Here is a 17442-nt window from a genome sequence, read left to right as displayed (position 1 = left end):
CTTAGTTCCAGTAAAAGGAACTCTTAATGCTTCAGCATACCAAGACATTTTGGATAATTTCATGCTTTGTGTGAACAGTTTGAGGATGACCCCTTCCTGTTTCAACATGACTGCACACCAGTGCACAAAGCAAGGTCCATAAAGACATGGATGAGCGAGTTTGGTGTGGAGGAACTTCACAGAGTCCTTTGGGATGAATTAGAGTGGAGACTGTGAGCCAGACCTTCTCATCCAACATCAGTGCCTGACCACACAAATGCTAGATTACAAATGTAATTCTAGAGGAATGGTCAAAAATTCCCATAAACGCACTCCTAATCCTTGTGGAAAGCCTTCTCAAAAGAGTTGAAGCTGTTATAGCTGCAAAGGGCAGGCCAACTCCATATTAAATTCATGTGCATGTAAAGGCAGACGTCCCAGTTTTGGAATGGCTCGCTTCATCCCAAGTGTTCTATCACGTTGAGGTCAGTCAAGTTCCTCCACACCAAACACGCACATCCATGTCTTTATGGACCTTTGCTTTGTGCACTGGTGTGCAGTCATGTTGGAACAGGAAGGGGTCATCCCCAAACTGTTCCCACGAAGTTAGGAGCATGAAATTGTCCAAAATGTCTTGAAAGCAAAATGCTGAAGCATTAAGTGTTTCTTTGATTGGAACTAAGGGTCCAAGCCCAACCCCAGAAAAACAACACCTGAATTCAATGATTTGGAGGGGTGTCCAAAAACTTTAGGAATTATAGTGTACATGAACAAAAATACGTTTATTATTATTATTATTATTATTATTATTATTATTATTATTATTATTATAATATTTACAATTTTGTGACAGTGGTTTACATGATTTCTTTATTTTTCCAGATTTCTCCAGACAACAAATGTCCCTGTTATATCTACAACTCTGAATGTTTCTGACAAATTACATTACAGTAAAATTCATTATGAAGTTAATTATTGCCCCTGGACTCTGAGTTGTATGTGTCCTTTCCCCTTCACTCCACAGGACATGGAGCTGCGCGGGCCGCTAGGTGGCGAGCGCGAGGCTCTTATGTTAGTTTCCCGGCATGCACCTGCTGAGTTTGCCAGCCGTCTCGCCGCATCAGGAACATGGCGGTCATCAGTAAGTACTTGACAGCAAAGAATTCCTCGATAGCTGGCGGAGTCCTGCTTGTTCTCTATCTGCTTAAGCGAAGACGACGGTCCTCCAAACTAAACAGGTACATGACACATGACAGTGGAGCTTTGTTAACGTTCATAACGCTACGCACAGGGCGCTTTCACCGCGTGAGTCGAGTTAGCTTAGCATTGTGACACTTGACCTGCAATAGACAAGCTGTCAAAATGTTAACGGTCAGCCTCTGGTCTGTGACAGGCAATGAATGAACACATTAGTGCATTCGTGAATGCATGAAATTTCATGTCTTTTAGGGCACCATGTATCTGTAAGGTGTCTTCGGTCATTTATTTATTTATTTATTTATTTATTTATTTACTTACTTACTTATTTACTTACTTACTTACTTACTTACTTACTTACTTATTTACTTACTTACTTACTTACTTACTTACTTATTTACTTACTTACTTACTTATTTACTTACTTATTTACTTACTTACTTACTTACTTACTCATTCTCAGTGTCCAACAGCAGTAATGGCTCATGGACTGATTCAGCCGGCGGCCAGGAATGTGGCTCTGAGAGAAAATATTACTCGAGCTTTGACAAACATGTTTTTCCTGAAAGACAATTATATACATCATGTTTGTCAGTCAAAGGAGAGTTTGGTATTTGCCTAATATTTCTTTTATTATTTTTTCAATTCCAAAACAGCAAAAAGGGTTCATCAGAGCTGCTCTTGAACAATGAAGTAAGTCATCGGTTTTATTTCACTGTAAATGTAAAACTGTGTCCTTCTTAATCCACTGTGTGTCTTTGGTCATTTTATAAGCATTTGTTTAAAATGTGCCATTAGTATAACCTCTATTAAACTTACAAAGAATGAATGGTGTATCAAAGTTCATATGTTGTAACGTAAGTGTAGATTCAGGATTGATAGTTTCTTGGCACTGATATTGAAATTGCCTCTCATTTAAAATTTCTTACATGAATTTATTTTCTCCTCAAATGATCAGAAAGATCAGAAAAAAGATCGGGCGGCTGTGGACAAGGTGTTTTTTGGCCGAATCATGCGAATACTCAGGATCATGGTTCCGAAACTCTTCTGTAAAGAGGTGAGGGCTTCAGAAGATTTGTTAATTTTGTCATGGACAATAAACACGCTGTGAAAGTGTGGGGATAATGATGGTAGTTAGTGATGGATTGATAAGATTAAGCTGTAACTTCAAACTGAACACACAGACCCGAGTTATTATTCCTCTTTATAAGATCTACTATTAAACATCTGCAGCCAAGGTTAAGATTTGAGATTAACACCATTTTTTATTTCAGTGCAATATTCTTACTTGAACAATTCTTTAATGCCCACATCTAATGCCTAATGTTCTAGCATTTTTAGTATTGATGTTTCACAACTATTTTAAGATTCAAGATTTAAAGAAGTTTAAGGGAAATTGCTTTGTAATGTTAAAGTTGCTCTAATAAAAGTGGAAGAGAGAAAGAAAGAAATATATACTATATACATGGAGAAAACTGGAGAAATAAAAAAAAAAAAATGAAAAGAAACCATAAATTGAATAAATAAGGACAAATACTGTACAAATACCTTTCAAATAATAGTGTAATATTGCACACAGGGATTGTAAATTGGTGATGATTTTTAATAGGTGATAATTAAGTCAAATTACCTCAGAAAAAATATAACAATATTGTTTTGCCTTCATAAATAGTGTATGAAAAAATAAATAAAGAAATGAAAATCTACCATTTTGCTTGTATTATTCCCTACAGCGTATATAAAATAGTTTGCTTGTCCTTTCATCACGATTGTGTGCGGTTTGTAATATCTAAATGGTGTATTTTTTTTTTTTTGTCACAGTCCTGGTACCTGTTCATGATCGCAGTGATGCTGGTGGCTCGGACCTACTGCGACGTTTGGATGATTCAGAATGGAACGATGATTGAAAGGTTGTATCTTAATGCTTAATTGCAGTAATTTAGATAGCAAATGTAATTATCCGAACAACTTTTGATTATTTGTATATATTTTTACATCTTTCACAGTGGTATCATTAGCAGAGATATGACACTGTTCAAAAGGCACTTTTATTCCTACATTACAGTCATACCAGGGGTAATGTTTCACTCTGTGGCTCGGCTGTGAAAATATTTGACTAATAAATGTGTGAAATCGTGCTTTTTGTCTTAACAAATGACACTTGGCTGATTTCAATCAATGATGTAATTAAACATTATTATTACCTGTATTACTTGAAAACAGCAACTAATACACTATCATAGCTGATTTGGTTTCTCACGCTAAAATACAGATCTCCTCTGATGTTTTTTGGGCATTGTTGCACCCACAGAACCAAACCTTTGCATGGCATTGAATGATTTCAACCAGTTTTTCTTTTTAAAAATGTTCTTCTCTTATTTTTGTGCATGTTGTGGTTTACAGTGCAATTATCGGTCGGTCTACAAAAGATTTCAAGAAGTATTTGTTCAACTTTATGAGGGTCATGCCCGTAGTAAGTCTCTCTCTCTCTTTTAATTTTTTTAATATATACGTATACAACTCAGCATTTCAGATTGCTCTGTTTGTTACTCATTATTTTAGTTTTCTATTTTGAAAGGATGTAGAATGTCAGAGGAGACCTGAGCAAATCTATAACTTACTTAACTTCTGCTGAACAGTCTAAATGAATTAAGTTCATTTCAGCAGATACAACTGCAGCGTTTGTGCATATTTAGATTTCTAGTGCCCACTAACAAATAACTACCTTTTCCCCTCCTCCTGATGCTAATGTGACGTAGCTGTGTCAGTGTAGAACTTGTGTAGATGTGTAGAGTTTTTCATCGCTAAATCCCATCATGTTTGCATTTGTATGGAAATGAATAGTGGACACAAACAAATGCCTTTCTGCCGTGTAGATCGCCCTGGTGAACAACTTTCTGAAGTTAGGACTGAATGAACTGAAGCTCTGTTTCCGTGAAAGACTTACTAAGCATCTGTATGAGGAGTATCTGAAGTAAGAACCAGATTGTTTGTTCATAAGAGTCATGCTTTCAAGGTCATATTTGTCCCAGGTTGTGATATTTCTGCTTTCTTGCTTCTAACAATTTTAGAGGATACACCTACTACAAGATGGGAAACCTGGATAACCGAATTGCCAACGCTGATCAGCTGCTGACTCAGGATGTGGAAAAGTTCTGCAACAGCGTGGTTGACCTGTACTCCAATCTCAGCAAAGTACAAAACATTTTAGACACTGAATTGTTGTTATAATATTGATGTGCCACTATGTCAACTGAACAGGATTCCAACCTTATTTACTCTTTCAGCCTCTTCTCGACATTGGCCTCTACATCTTTAAGCTGACGACTGCAATCGGAGCTCAGGTAGAATTTAACTCATTTTCTGAGCACATCTGGAAACCATGAATCACCATGAATGTCTAGCAATGACTGCATGTAATGTCATCCCTGCTTTCAGGGTCCTGCTACTATGATGGCCTACCTGTTGATCTCAGGCCTCTTTCTGACGAGGTTGAGGAGACCCATTGGAAAGATGACTGTCATCGAGCAGAAATACGAGGGCGAGTACCGATACGTCAACTCACGCCTCATCACCAACAGGTGACATGCAAACTTTCAGTGCTGAATCTTATAGTATACATTTTGTTGTCACAAGATTAGTGCATATTAACTTTACAATGATGGTCTTCCTTAGTGAGGAGATTGCTTTTTACAATGGAAATGTCAGAGAGAAACAGACAATTCACTCTACTTTCAAGAAACTGGTGAGAACTACCACAACATTTATCACATTATCACATATATTATGGTCTTCAGATGTTGGAATGATTTACTGAATTGTAATTTTCTTTACTGAAAATTAACGTTTTCATAAATTGTCCTTTGCCTTCAGGTTGACCACTTGCACAGTTTCATATTTTTCCGCTTCTCCATGGGCATGGTAGACAGCATTATCGCTAAATGTAAGTTAAAGCTTGTTAACAGACATTTGTACTAATACAATCAGTCTCAGTAAGCACACTGTGAATGTTAACTCTCTGATTGTCTTGTGTGCAGACTTGGCCACGGTAGTTGGTTATCTGGTTGTGAGCCGTCCATTTCTAAACCTGGCACACCCACGGCACCTTCACAGCACACATGCGGAACTACTAGAGGTGAGCTGCCTCAGTTCATATAGTTTTAAATGCTTTAATGAGCTGAAAACCTTGAAGTGGCTTTATGTAGGTTACTGTTCCTGTGCAGCCTGTTATTATCTCTGAAGTTCTTTGAATATGAATAAGTAACTATTTTATCCCTCATATTTCCTTGTTTTGTAGGATTACTACCAGAGTGGCCGCATGCTGCTGCGCATGTCACAGGCTTTGGGAAGGATTGTGCTTGCCGGTCGAGAAATGACCAGACTTGCAGGGTAACCTTATATTTTTACTTATATTTCACAGTCAAAATTACACCATACAAAAGACAAGACAGCCATCATTAAGGTTTGTCACTGACTGTCTGTAACATGAATCTTTTTAGAGCAGGATTTGTTGCCTTGAAAATATAAGAAAGGTTTGTGTTTCAAAGGATGCAGCACAAATCCAAGGCCGACTACACTGCATAATTTAATGACTAAATAAATCGAATTTTGTAGCCAGAAGTTTGGAGATTTCTCCTTTAGACAATCTCCTAGAGATTGTCTCCTTTATGTCTCTTCATGTTATTACTGACTGATTTTTGAAGCTTAGTGTTATGATCTTACACCCTGACAGGTTCACCACCCGTATCACAGAGCTGATGAAGGTCTTGAAAGAGCTGAACATGGGGAAGTATGAGCGCACCATGGTGTCTAATTCAGATAAAGGTGAGCTCTAATCATTATTGAAGCCAACTGAGAAGGTATTTGGTCATATTATTCTTATTCTCATCATATGTCTAATTTCCAGAAGCAGATGCTTTAGAAAAACTGAGCCTGGTGCCTGGAAGTGGACGAATCATTTTTATTGACAACGTTATCAAGTACTTATTAACCCTTTCTCTCTTAACAATTTTCACCATCTTTGTCAGCTGTATTTTATAAGAGATTTTTCATCTGTTATTTTTCAACAGGTTTGAACATACACCCTTAGCAACACCCAATGGTGATCTTTTGATTAAGGACCTCAGTTTTGAGGTACTCTTAATGTTTTATATTTTGTGTAAATGTGATATCACTGATACCAATAGTAAATTTATTGTCTCATAGTTTACAGGGGAAAAATACATCAATGGATGACTAAATTCTGTGAAAATACAATTCCAGTGCAAATAGCTCTCTGTGGAATATGTGTCAGAATATTTAGCTAACTTTACATATATACAGTTCGGATTTTCAGAGATTTTGAATTGTGTGTTTTTGCGTGTCTTCAGGTGACATCTGGCACGAATGTTTTGGTGTGTGGGCCCAATGGCTGTGGAAAGAGCTCACTCTTCAGAGTGCTTGGAGAAGTAAATACTTGAATTTATATGAATGTTAAAAGTATAAAATTGAATGTAAAAGTTAACTCATTCTCAAATATTTTTAATATTTGGAAACAGCTGCACTAAGTGCAGTTTCATATACAAATATGTATGCATCGCCAGTTGTTTGAGAGTGTGTGTGTGTGTGTGTGTGTGTCCTTCAGCTTTGGCCTCTGTTTGGGGGGAGTTTGACCAAACCTGAGAGAGGGAAGCTCTTCTATGTCCCTCAGGTAAAATTCCTGAAAAATAATTACTAGCAGCATTAGTAATGTAGGTAATGTCTTGGTGATAATTTCCTGATTTTATTTTTGGATCCCTATTTTAGAGACCTTACATGACACTTGGCTCCCTGAGGGATCAGGTGATCTACCCTGACACCTTTGAAGACCAGAAGAAAAAGGGGATTTCAGATCAGGTCCTGGAGAACATTATAAGAATTGAGATAGATTGCTGCTTCGAACATTCTCATCTCAAAACAACATATCGTATTGCTTTGTCTCACTAATATGATCCGTGTGTGCAATAGGTACTGAAAGAATACCTGGACAATGTGCAGCTGGGGCACATTCTCGACAGAGAGGGCACCTGGGATTCTGTTCAGGACTGGATGGATGTTCTCAGTGGAGGAGAGAAGCAGAGGATGGCGGTAAGCAAACAAATATTCCCATATAATAACTGCATTACCTTGCAGAGCAGCTGTACCTGACCTGAACGTAGATGTATGATATTCTAAACTTTGTATGCTGCAGATGGCTAGGTTGTTCTATCACAAGCCTCAGTTTGCCATTCTGGATGAGTGTACCAGTGCTGTAAGTGTGGATGTGGAGGACTACATCTATAGCCATTGCAGGAAGGTAACGAGGCCCATTACAGCAATCCTCTCTTGTACTACCTCAACACTCGCCACCTTTTATGGGACACTGACTTCTTTTGTATTTTCCTGACAGGTGGGCATCACTCTGTTCACAGTGTCTCATAGAAAGTCTCTCTGGAAACACCATGAGGTGAGATGAACTTCTGTTAGCATCTGAATATTTTGTTCTTGTTTGTTATCTTGTGTCTGTATTAAGAAGTCCCTGTGAGCATGTCCACTAGAGGGCAGAAAATGTAAAAAGTCTGTCACAAGTTTCACTTCCTAAAATGTGGTCATGATGATGCATTCTAAAGTGAAAACTAAAACAATTACAGTAAAACACAGAACTAAAAAATATATACTACTTTTTTTCTGGGTTGAAAATCACCAGAACTTTGCTGTAGGGCATTAAAGATAGGAAAGATAGAAGACAGTTTGGGAAGTCAAAGATGAAGGTAGATGTCAAATGTATTATATGAGAATATGTAAGTGACCTTTATCACTGTTGTCATGCCATTGTTAGTAACAGGAATTGTTACTGTATGAAGTAAAATTGCATTTGCACACTAAAAACTTACAAATAACCCAATATGGGATTGTAGCCCTTTTGCAATAATTGGCAATAATTATAAATACCTTTCAGAAATCTAATATATTTCTGTAAATATAATGAGCATGTATTTCATACTAACATAGATGAACTGCATCTTAAACATTCCTTCTTTCTTTCACTGCTTATATCTGAGTGAACAAGAGGGGACTAGTGTTTCTGTGTGTTTTTTTTTGTTTTATTTTGTTTTTTTTGGCAGGACTTTCTAAATACTTTGTGCTCATTATAAAACCACATGTCAGGAGTACAGTCAGATTAAACAATTATATTGGGCAGTGTTTGCGCACATTTTGGATTATACAGATGAGTAGTGATGTGACTGAAAACAAAACAAAGACACAGGAACTTATTTAGAAATGAGGGGATTAAAAAACTAGACATCAAGGGTCATTCAGTCAGCATTTGCCTTAAGCAAAATACTTTGGAGGTCACATGTGAGGATGTTTCGCTTCTCTGCACACTATTACTGGTATCCAATAAACCTTAACACATGTTTGTTTCTGTTTGTTACAGTACTACCTCCATATGGATGGAAGAGGGAACTATGAGTTCAAACCCATCACTGCAGAAACAGTGGAGTTTGGCTCGTAGAACCATTGATGGGCATGCACACGGCTCCAGATGGGGCATTAGTAATACTGCAGTGGAAAATAGAATTTCGTTTTTAATCACTTGTAACATTTCTTTTTTGTTTATGACACTACAGTTCTGTCTTCCATGACTGTATAATTGTATAATTTGTAATTTAAAGTGTGGTTCGATTTACCGGACAGCCACTAATGAGAATAGTGAATCGGCTAATCCTAATGAAAAGTGTTCACGTCTTATATGTGAACTAAATCATGTTTTAGATTAAAATCATGCGCTAGGAATCAGCCTGTATGGTTCTCTATGTGAAATCAATGCCTGGCGTTTGATCAGGATTCTTGAAGTGCTAGTAAATTAATATGGCTTTTTTGACACCAGGATAATATAACTGTTATAAAATGACCATCTACTAAGTGGCCTTAGTACTTAACGTAGTGATGTGTGGTGGGTCTACTGTGTGGCCCATCTAAGATGGTTTAATGGACCTGTCCTGCGAGCATGTTACCTTCGATGGTAAGCGATCATGGGGTAGATTGCACTGATTTGCAAGCCAGAACGCCTTGTACTATTTACATTACTGTCTGTAATTGCCTAATGGTTGCCTGAATGCACCGTTTTGTTCCACGAAACATTTAATGTTTGTCCAAGCTGTTGTTTATGACAAAAATATCTCTGTAGACCTCTTGGATTTTGTACACAAAAGACATCTAGTAAACCAGAACCGCAAATAATCCATAGCACTAGAGTTTACTCACTGGGGCAGTTTCATTAAAAACATTATGGATCTGTACTTTTGTGGTTGTGTGCTTTTTCTTTTCATCTGTGGCTTGCACTGGAGGGGTAACATGCTTTATCTTTAACCTATGCCTTAGTTGTAGACACACTGGGAAGATAATGGCCATGTGTTAAATGTGGGTGAAGGGTTGTTCAGTTCACACCCTCATTTACCCGTACACCCTGACTAGAAATAACTACATTGGGTCCTCAGTATTTCCCCTCTTATTTACTGATTATTTTGAAACACAAAATACATCAATACATTTTTTTCAGTCATGTATGTAAATATCATCCTTTATCAGAAACAGTATCTGATTTCTATTTTTCTGTGTAGGGTCATGTTTGGGTAATGTTTTCCATTTCAACACTTTAGTCTTAGTGAAGACAGCAGCACCTTATCAAGTCTTCACCCCACCCTGTGCTTACCGGGTTAAAGGCTGCTTCCTTCAGCTATCGTCAGTCTTACTGGAGCTGCTGTGATGGTGTGACCATAAGCTGCTATTCCACTTTGGTTAATGATTACTGAAGAAGCCAGCAAAGAGCCTCAAGTCAGAAACTCAGTCCGTCTGTAAGAAAATTACAACTAACGTTTTATTACAATTCCTTGTCATTCTAATAATGTAATATCAACATCAGCATAAACAGCTTGAGAATGAATAAGTGATATCAGGTATTATGTTTCCATTGCTGTTATAATAGTAATTGATTGTTGGTAATTTAGACTACAGCAAAGTTCAGTTTTGTGTCTGAGTATGGTTTGATGACACGTAGTTTGCATGACAGTTTTTCCCCTTTGAAGCCAATACAGGAAGGTCTTAAACCACAAACTACTTCCTCATCAAATTACAACTGAAAGCACTTTTTGTATCAGCAACTCTCTTTTTCTTGTGTGTTAACATTGTTATTCGTCACAGATCTCGACCTCAAACACGCCATGACTTGCCTGGCTGCTCTGCTCCTTTTTGTTCTTCAGACAACCTACGGGCCATGTCAAGCTCAGGAACAGAGTACACAGCTTGCCTCTTTTTTTAAATACTAATTTTGTATAGGTTTTTAGCTTTACATAGTCCAGTTTAACTTAATTTCAAACGTATGATCGAACAGTTTCTTTCCTCAGTTTGTGTTTCGGTAGCAAGTTTTCTCCATGTCTCTGTGTCTGTTGTGTCTCTTAAGGTTCTCTGCGTTTTGTTGGTATTGGAGACTGGGGTGGCATTCCCTTCTCCCCTTTCTACACAGCTCAGGAGCAGAGGATAGCTCAGGAAATGGGTAGAGTGGCTGAAAGTGTGGGCTTGGACTTTGTCTTGAGTTTGGGAGATCACTTTTATTACAGTGGCGTCAAGGACATCGATGATATACGCTTCAAGGTCTGTCATCGGCGTTCGTGACTGGAGATATGTATACGATTGAATGTGCAAATTTTTATTTATGTGTCAGCAAACACTTTTATCCATAGTGAAATACAACAGTGCTAAGTTCCTTCCTCAAAGACAGTGACAGCTTGGTGGTGCCGGGTTTTGAAGTGAGAATTTTCCGATCAGAAGCCCACAACCCTAGCCACCGAGCCAACACTGCCCTTCACTTGGCTTTAGTTCTGTCAAATTTGGAATTGTGAACATGAGTTGTTTCAGATTTTTGCTCTAACAATTAGATTCTGTTTTTTTATATCTGAAAAGATGTGTTCAAAATGGTTGATTTAATAGGAGTTTGTATAAGTGGGACACTCACTCGAATGTTGGTTAATCACGTGACATGCTGCTAACAAACGTATGTGAAACACGCCATCTAGTGGAGGTTGTGTTACAGGAACAATTTCACTATTTTAAAGTTACTATTTAGTTTTCCCATTTCGTTCAGTACTATAATAATGTAAGCACATACAGATTCATGGGTTTGAATGTCACTCTTTCTGCTTTCAGGCGACATTTGAAAATGTATTTTCTCACCCAGCTCTGATTGCTATTCCATGGTATCTGGTGGCAGGTAATCACGACTACTTGGGAAATGTGTCAGCTCAAATTGCCTATTCATCCAGGTCTGAGAGGTGGTGAGTGTGTGCCATTGAGTGAACTTCCTCAGCCGTGGCAAAATATTGCATTCTGTCTGGGTTCCTCATAAGAGTTGCCCAACATCATTTATACTGTTAATGTGATGTTTCATCATTCCATAGGCATTTCCCTGAACTCTATTATGAGCTGCGATTTAAGGTTCCTCACACCAACATCACCATGACCGTCCTGATGATTGATACGGTAATATTGTGTGGGAACACTTATGACAAAGATCAGCCCCAAGGACCAGAGGACCTCACTTTTGCAGAACAACAGTTTGAGTGGATCGAGAAGACTCTTCAAAACACTAAGTAAGATTTACCAGTTCAGAATGAAACCAGACATTCATATTTAACTGAACAAACGGAAGTTAAAGCATGCTTACGTACCAGAAGGAAAACCGCAAAATGGTGGGAAATTTGATGACTGAGCTGAAAAAAATGTGTTTTCCTCAATAACTTTAGTGTGAATTCTTTAAAAGGAATATGAAGCCTCTGAAGCATGTTTTTCACTGACAAATCCACCTTCATACCCACATCCACACAAGCATTCCTGAGGACAGACTGTGACCAGATAGCACAATGTTCACACAAGCAACCATATCTGATTTCCGGAAAATGTATAGTACTCAACATTACCATGACTCCCAACAAATCTTTAGTCATGTTTAAACAGTTGTGAGTAAATACTTTGGAAACAAAGAGTCCGAGTTACACGGGCACACCCCATGCCAAAGTAAAGCATGATTAAAAAGAATTTTGCTTGGTATATCATCAAGACTTCTTCAGTTTGCCTCCAGATGTAAGATTAAACATGTTCTGTTACCTTGACCTACTAGTGCAAGATAATTCAGATATCTGGATGACTCAGAACCTAAAAAATGTACTGAACTGAATAGAAAAAAAACTCCATTTTGATCTTTTATTCTGTCTTAGGTCTGAATATGTTGTGGTGGCTGGTCACTACCCTGTGTGGTCCATCGGTCACCATGGTCCTACTCCCTGTCTGGTACAGAAGCTGAGACCACTGCTGAAGAAGTACAACGTCACTTTATATCTGAGTGGTCATGACCATGATTTACAGGTGAACACCCTTTTTTTTTTTTTTAAATCAAATGTAATTCACACTGAAGTGGAACAGGATTTAGGATACTCAACTTTTATCGTCCATTAGTTTATCCGAGAAGAGGATGGAAGTTCATTTGTCGTCAGCGGAAGCGGGGATGTCCTGAATAACTCCACTCACCACAGGAAGAGCTTCCCGTCATCGTGGCAAGTGTTTTCTAGTGCAGTGAATCAGACTTTAGGTGGTTTTGTATACTTTGAGGTGACAGAGAACAAGATGTTAGTTAGTTACCTGCAGCTGGATGGTAAGTGTGTGTATCAGACCTCTTTGCCTAAACGAATCATATGACAGGCTTAATAATGAAATGGCTCTGAATGAACTCGGCAAAACAGTTTCTGATCTAATCATATATTGTGTAGTGTTGCTTGTTCACCAGTTTAAAAACCACACTTCATTTCAAAATTAAGTTCTTCCTTTCACATCTTGGTGAAACACATTCATTACAGCAGTGATGTCCAGTTAAGTGCAATGAAATGACTTAATGATGAAATTGTTCACTAGTCAGATCCTCAGTGTCAGTGTGCCCATATCTATGGGCTGAAACAGTACACACACCACCAAACACACAAATCTCCATGATCTTTAAGAATTTATTTGAAGTTCGAAATGGAATGAATATGCACATTTTGCACCTTTTTCCATAGATTTCACATTTTCTTCAGTTGTCTAACAAAAGATGTATAGTGTATGTATGTCTGTATGTATGTTATGTAAAGCTCTCGATTTTTAAGTTTGTTTTACATCTATTAAATCACCAAAAAATACAATAACCAAACAATAAATATGATTTTACTAAAAACTAATATACATATAATCACTATTCCACAGCTACAAAAATAAAATATCTATTATAAAAGTAGTACTGTTGTCGAAAAAAGGTAGTGCTTATGAAATATATAAAAAAAAAACAGTAGATAATCCCAGTGATTGAACGTACCGATGGAAAAAAAAAAGATCTGCAAACATCTGTTAGAGAGTAAATCCTATGTGTAATGTCTACCTTGATTAGTTTCACAGAAACTGCATGAATTACAGCTTAACACTGTAATATTGCAACCCTCTGAAAGGGTTAGTCCAGTTCTGTACCGTGTTTTTTGCCATGAGTGTGTGTTTCTGTTCTCACACGCTCTTTAAAGGTACTCCCTCTTTTTCTCTTGTCATTGCATTCTTTCGTTGTTTGGTACAAATAACTATGGCAGCAATTACAGCTGATATTATGGCAATGATGGTCAGGATACCTCCAACGATTACTGCAGGGCTATATTCTAAAGAAAGGAAATGAAAGGGGAAAGTCTAATTAGAGGCTGTTGACCATAACATAAACACGAACACACACAAAAAAAAAATCTTGAATCAGTTTGGTTTTCTGCCTCACTATCACCAACCCTGTAAATTTACTGATTAGATCAGTATTGTAGTCTCATGCCTGTGTGGCGCAATTACGTTAGCCCTCTTTTTCTGTTCTCGCTTAATAGCCGAGGACAAAAACTCGACAGTAAAACTCTTTGTGTAGAATTTGTAGAAATAAAACTATACCACGTATTTTAACATGCCTGTGACATAAACCATCCTGAACGTTTAAAAATGAATTCAAATATCCGTTTCCCACAAACACAGCATTAGGCTTAAACCACAACGCCAGCTTTTAAAAAATGTGAGACAAATGTAGCATTGTAATAAACATACCTTCAAATCTATGAATAGGTAAGCATTGCAGAATGCATGACAACTACCACCAAATATTTATAAACATACTGTATGAACTTACCATCAGTAATAGACGGGTCCACTGACGTGCACATAATCTGACTTAACTCTCCAAGCTGTTTGTTAATGCTCCGGGTGGGAATGTAGACTTGCACACTGAAGCAGTAACTCTCTCCTCTGTCCAGATCTGTCAGCTCTATCCGACTGCTTGCACTTGTCTTCACTTTCTGAGCAAGAAAAACACACTGTATGTTTTTATACAATATCTTATTGTATTTTACAACAGATGACACTTTCTGGCTTCTTTTCAAATTACATTGCAATATCACAAGAGACTAAAGTCAAAATATATGACATTCCTACACGGCTGCCAGTTTGATATAGACCAGACAAAAATATCCAGGTTCCTAAAGTTTTTCCCACGTAGTGTCACTATTTTGTAGCTATAAGGAGGGTTTTACTTTTTAGATACATAGATTTAGTATGTAAGCTTGGAAATAAACTCATATGTGTGCCAGAGGTACTGTACTTCACTGCTCTTGCACACCACAGTAACATCAGATATCAGGAATAAAGTTTAAACAGTAAAACTTAATACTGCTAACTAGAAAAGGCATAAAAATATGGATTTAATAGAGGCATCTTTAAACACACACCATAAACTTACTGGATTGACAATCATATATTTAACACTGCCATTTAATAATTAGCATTAAGACATACTTGTCATCCCTTACCTTTCCAGAGCTCTTGGCTTTATTGTAAGTGACCTTGTATTGCAGATCAGTTTTAAAGATATCCTGAATCGTTAGCTGACGGTTCTGTGCATCGTAGACTGCTGTTGGGATATCTTCTATGGTCAGGATTAATTTCCGCTCCTCTTTCCTTTCCTCATATTTAACTGTAGGACTGCCGATTTCAGCTAGGCAAAAATGAGAATCATTTTTAATCCTTTTTCATTAATAAACAGCATGAAATATATAGTATGAACCACATATTTTAGATAAACTTACTGTCTTGATAGGGGCAGAAGATCTCAGATTTTGTGCGGGGGAATTCAACGAGATCAGAGGTTATGCCCGCCAAAGGTTCGGACACAACGTCTGCTCTATATTTGCTTTTCAGATCTGTGAGTTTAGCTGTAAGATCGCATTCGGTTTCGTTCGTCCGAATGCAATGACTGGGCCTCTGATTGTCCTCAGCAAGTCTGGAAGCATTATATTGTACTAAGTTATAAACCAATCACACAAAGTAACTGAAACATGTTAAGACATGCAAAGGGTGTGGATCTTTGCAATACCTACTGTATACAGCAAGCACTAAAGCTTTACCTGAGCGAAATTGCTAACGGAGAATATGTATATATATATATATATATATATATATATATATATATATATATATATATATATATATAGAGCTTAATCTTCACCCTCAAACACAGCCACAAACACATGGTGTTAATTACCGCCGTAATTAAAGTCTTAGCTTATTATTTCGTTGTTCATCATAAATCATATTATTCACTAATTACTATATATTACACAGTAACAACAATGAAACCTATAGGAAGGAAAACTGATTCAAGGTCCACTGACTCTAAAAAGATTAAGGGGTTAAATTAACACATAAAGCATAAAACACACAGTATCACAAATTCTATACAAGACATAGAAAGAAGGTCCTTCTTAAAAACAAAATCTATATAGCCATAACAGGTTTGGCTCTCCCTAGCAGAGAAGACTTTTTCAAAGACAGGAAAATAGCACTTTTGGCATAGCTAGCAGTTATGTCTCCTTTTCAGCCAGAAAATAAAAAAATCTTAATCTTTATCCAGGTCAGGATCGCCATTCCAGAGACACACCCTGAAGCCAATCCAATCCACTGCAGGGCAACATGCACACACACATTACCTGGGGCAATTAAGCCCAGCCAGTTCACCTTTTTGCTTAAGTGGAACAAAATCATCTAAACATGAGGAGGACCATGGAGCGGTGGTGCAGCAACACTACCATCTGTGCCACCAACCTCTTAAAGCTTAACTCCAAATCTTAAACTTAAAAAGAACAAAGGAGATGTATATCAAAAACCGAAACAAAGTGGACCAGGGTCAGCGTACAATGACTTGACTCTGTTTAAATAAGCCAATTTAAATCAATAGAGACTGCTGCACTAATAACACCCATGTGCTTACTGCGTCTTTAATGTACATGTAGTTGTAAAGCATATGGCCGCAGTGATAAAGGTGATATGCTCTATTTGTTAGATATACACACAATCAGAATAGCCTTTAAAGCAGGTCAGTAGCTCAAAAACATCATGTTTGTGTGGCTTTCTTACTTTGAGTACTCCACAGTGTAGGAATAGTCAGTAGGTTTCGGACTCCACGTTAATATCGTCTTGAAATTGAAAGAAACCCAAGTGACGTTCTTAGCGTTTGGGAAGGAGCCTGCACACAGAAAAAAGACAACACTAAACAAAACCGGACATTATGTCTGGCCGAGTGAAAACACTTAAATCAGACATATACGAAATATTCACTGATTTTATGAATTAAAAAAAGAAAGAAACAGCCGAGTAATATCTACTCATAAGCACATCTTACCTGAAACCGAAGCGTTTAGAAAACACAGCAGCCACACAGTCACGAAGCTCCAGTGTCGAGTCCCCTTCATTTTTATTCCCACGAGGTTAAGATTATAAAACCGCTCCAATGAATCAAGTCACACTTCTGTAAGCAGGTCAAACTGCTGTAGTGAGATTTATACAGTCCTGGTGATGTGCGCTTGTATTATTGCGCTCTATAACTAATGCGCTTTATATATACCTTGGCGCTGGTTATAAATCTGGGAAGTGAAGCTCCTCATAGGCTACAATAAAGCACGTACATGTTGACCATATATGGTCATCCGCCCAGATGGCACGCGCTGTAAAACTTCTTATTAACTGGATTTTCCATATAATTACTTTTAACCAGTTATAAATAATACTCCGTGATTTGCGTTTTCTTTCTTTCCTGCTAATTTCAAACCTGCCAGGTCATTTTTTCATCTTTCTTTCTTTCTTTCTTTCTTTCTTTCTTTCTTTCTTTCTTTCTTT

The 17442-nt window shown here is 37.6% G+C and overlaps 3 protein-coding genes across 4 annotated transcripts; 2 read left to right on the top strand and 1 right to left on the bottom strand.

Annotated features, from left to right (window-relative positions):
* Positions 1-1071: 1071 nt before the first annotated feature.
* Positions 1072-9476, top strand: abcd3a (ATP-binding cassette, sub-family D (ALD), member 3a). The gene is made up of 23 exons (XM_058381650.1): positions 1072-1217; positions 1833-1869; positions 2135-2233; positions 2998-3086; positions 3580-3649; positions 4053-4150; positions 4248-4371; positions 4464-4520; positions 4615-4757; positions 4852-4921; positions 5050-5119; positions 5214-5311; positions 5474-5565; positions 5909-6000; positions 6083-6155; positions 6246-6309; positions 6546-6623; positions 6800-6865; positions 6961-7050; positions 7162-7281; positions 7385-7489; positions 7583-7639; positions 8612-9476. The coding sequence occupies exons 1-23, from the start codon at positions 1108-1110 to the stop codon at positions 8687-8689; spliced, it is 1980 nt and encodes a 659-aa protein (XP_058237633.1). The 5' UTR covers positions 1072-1107; the 3' UTR covers positions 8690-9476.
* On the bottom strand, positions 8920-17159 carry f3a (coagulation factor IIIa). Its single transcript, XM_058381995.1, has 6 exons — positions 16949-17159; positions 16684-16792; positions 15357-15550; positions 15081-15265; positions 14405-14570; positions 8920-13901 (listed from the first exon to the last, which is right to left on the bottom strand). Exons 1-6 carry the CDS (start codon positions 17016-17018, stop codon positions 13756-13758), a joined length of 870 nt encoding a protein of 289 aa, XP_058237978.1. The 5' UTR covers positions 17019-17159; the 3' UTR covers positions 8920-13755.
* acp5b (acid phosphatase 5b, tartrate resistant) lies at positions 9730-12924 on the top strand. 2 transcript variants are annotated; one of them, XM_058381869.1, is made up of 7 exons: positions 9730-10133; positions 10378-10470; positions 10637-10827; positions 11380-11507; positions 11631-11822; positions 12447-12594; positions 12685-12924. In XM_058381869.1, exons 2-7 carry the CDS (start codon positions 10398-10400, stop codon positions 12922-12924), a joined length of 972 nt encoding a protein of 323 aa, XP_058237852.1. In that variant the 5' UTR covers positions 9730-10133; positions 10378-10397. The 2 variants fall into 2 exon arrangements, with proteins under 2 accessions (XP_058237852.1, XP_058237754.1); XM_058381771.1 differs by having other exon boundaries at positions 9733-10031.
* Positions 17160-17442: the final 283 nt, after the last annotated feature.

The sequence above is a fragment of the Hemibagrus wyckioides genome, linkage group LG01 (assembly GCF_019097595.1).
Source record: "Hemibagrus wyckioides isolate EC202008001 linkage group LG01, SWU_Hwy_1.0, whole genome shotgun sequence".
Classification (NCBI taxonomy): domain Eukaryota; kingdom Metazoa; phylum Chordata; class Actinopteri; order Siluriformes; family Bagridae; genus Hemibagrus; species Hemibagrus wyckioides.
Note: the sequence above shows the minus strand (reverse complement) of the source record. Positions and strands in the feature narration are given on the sequence as shown.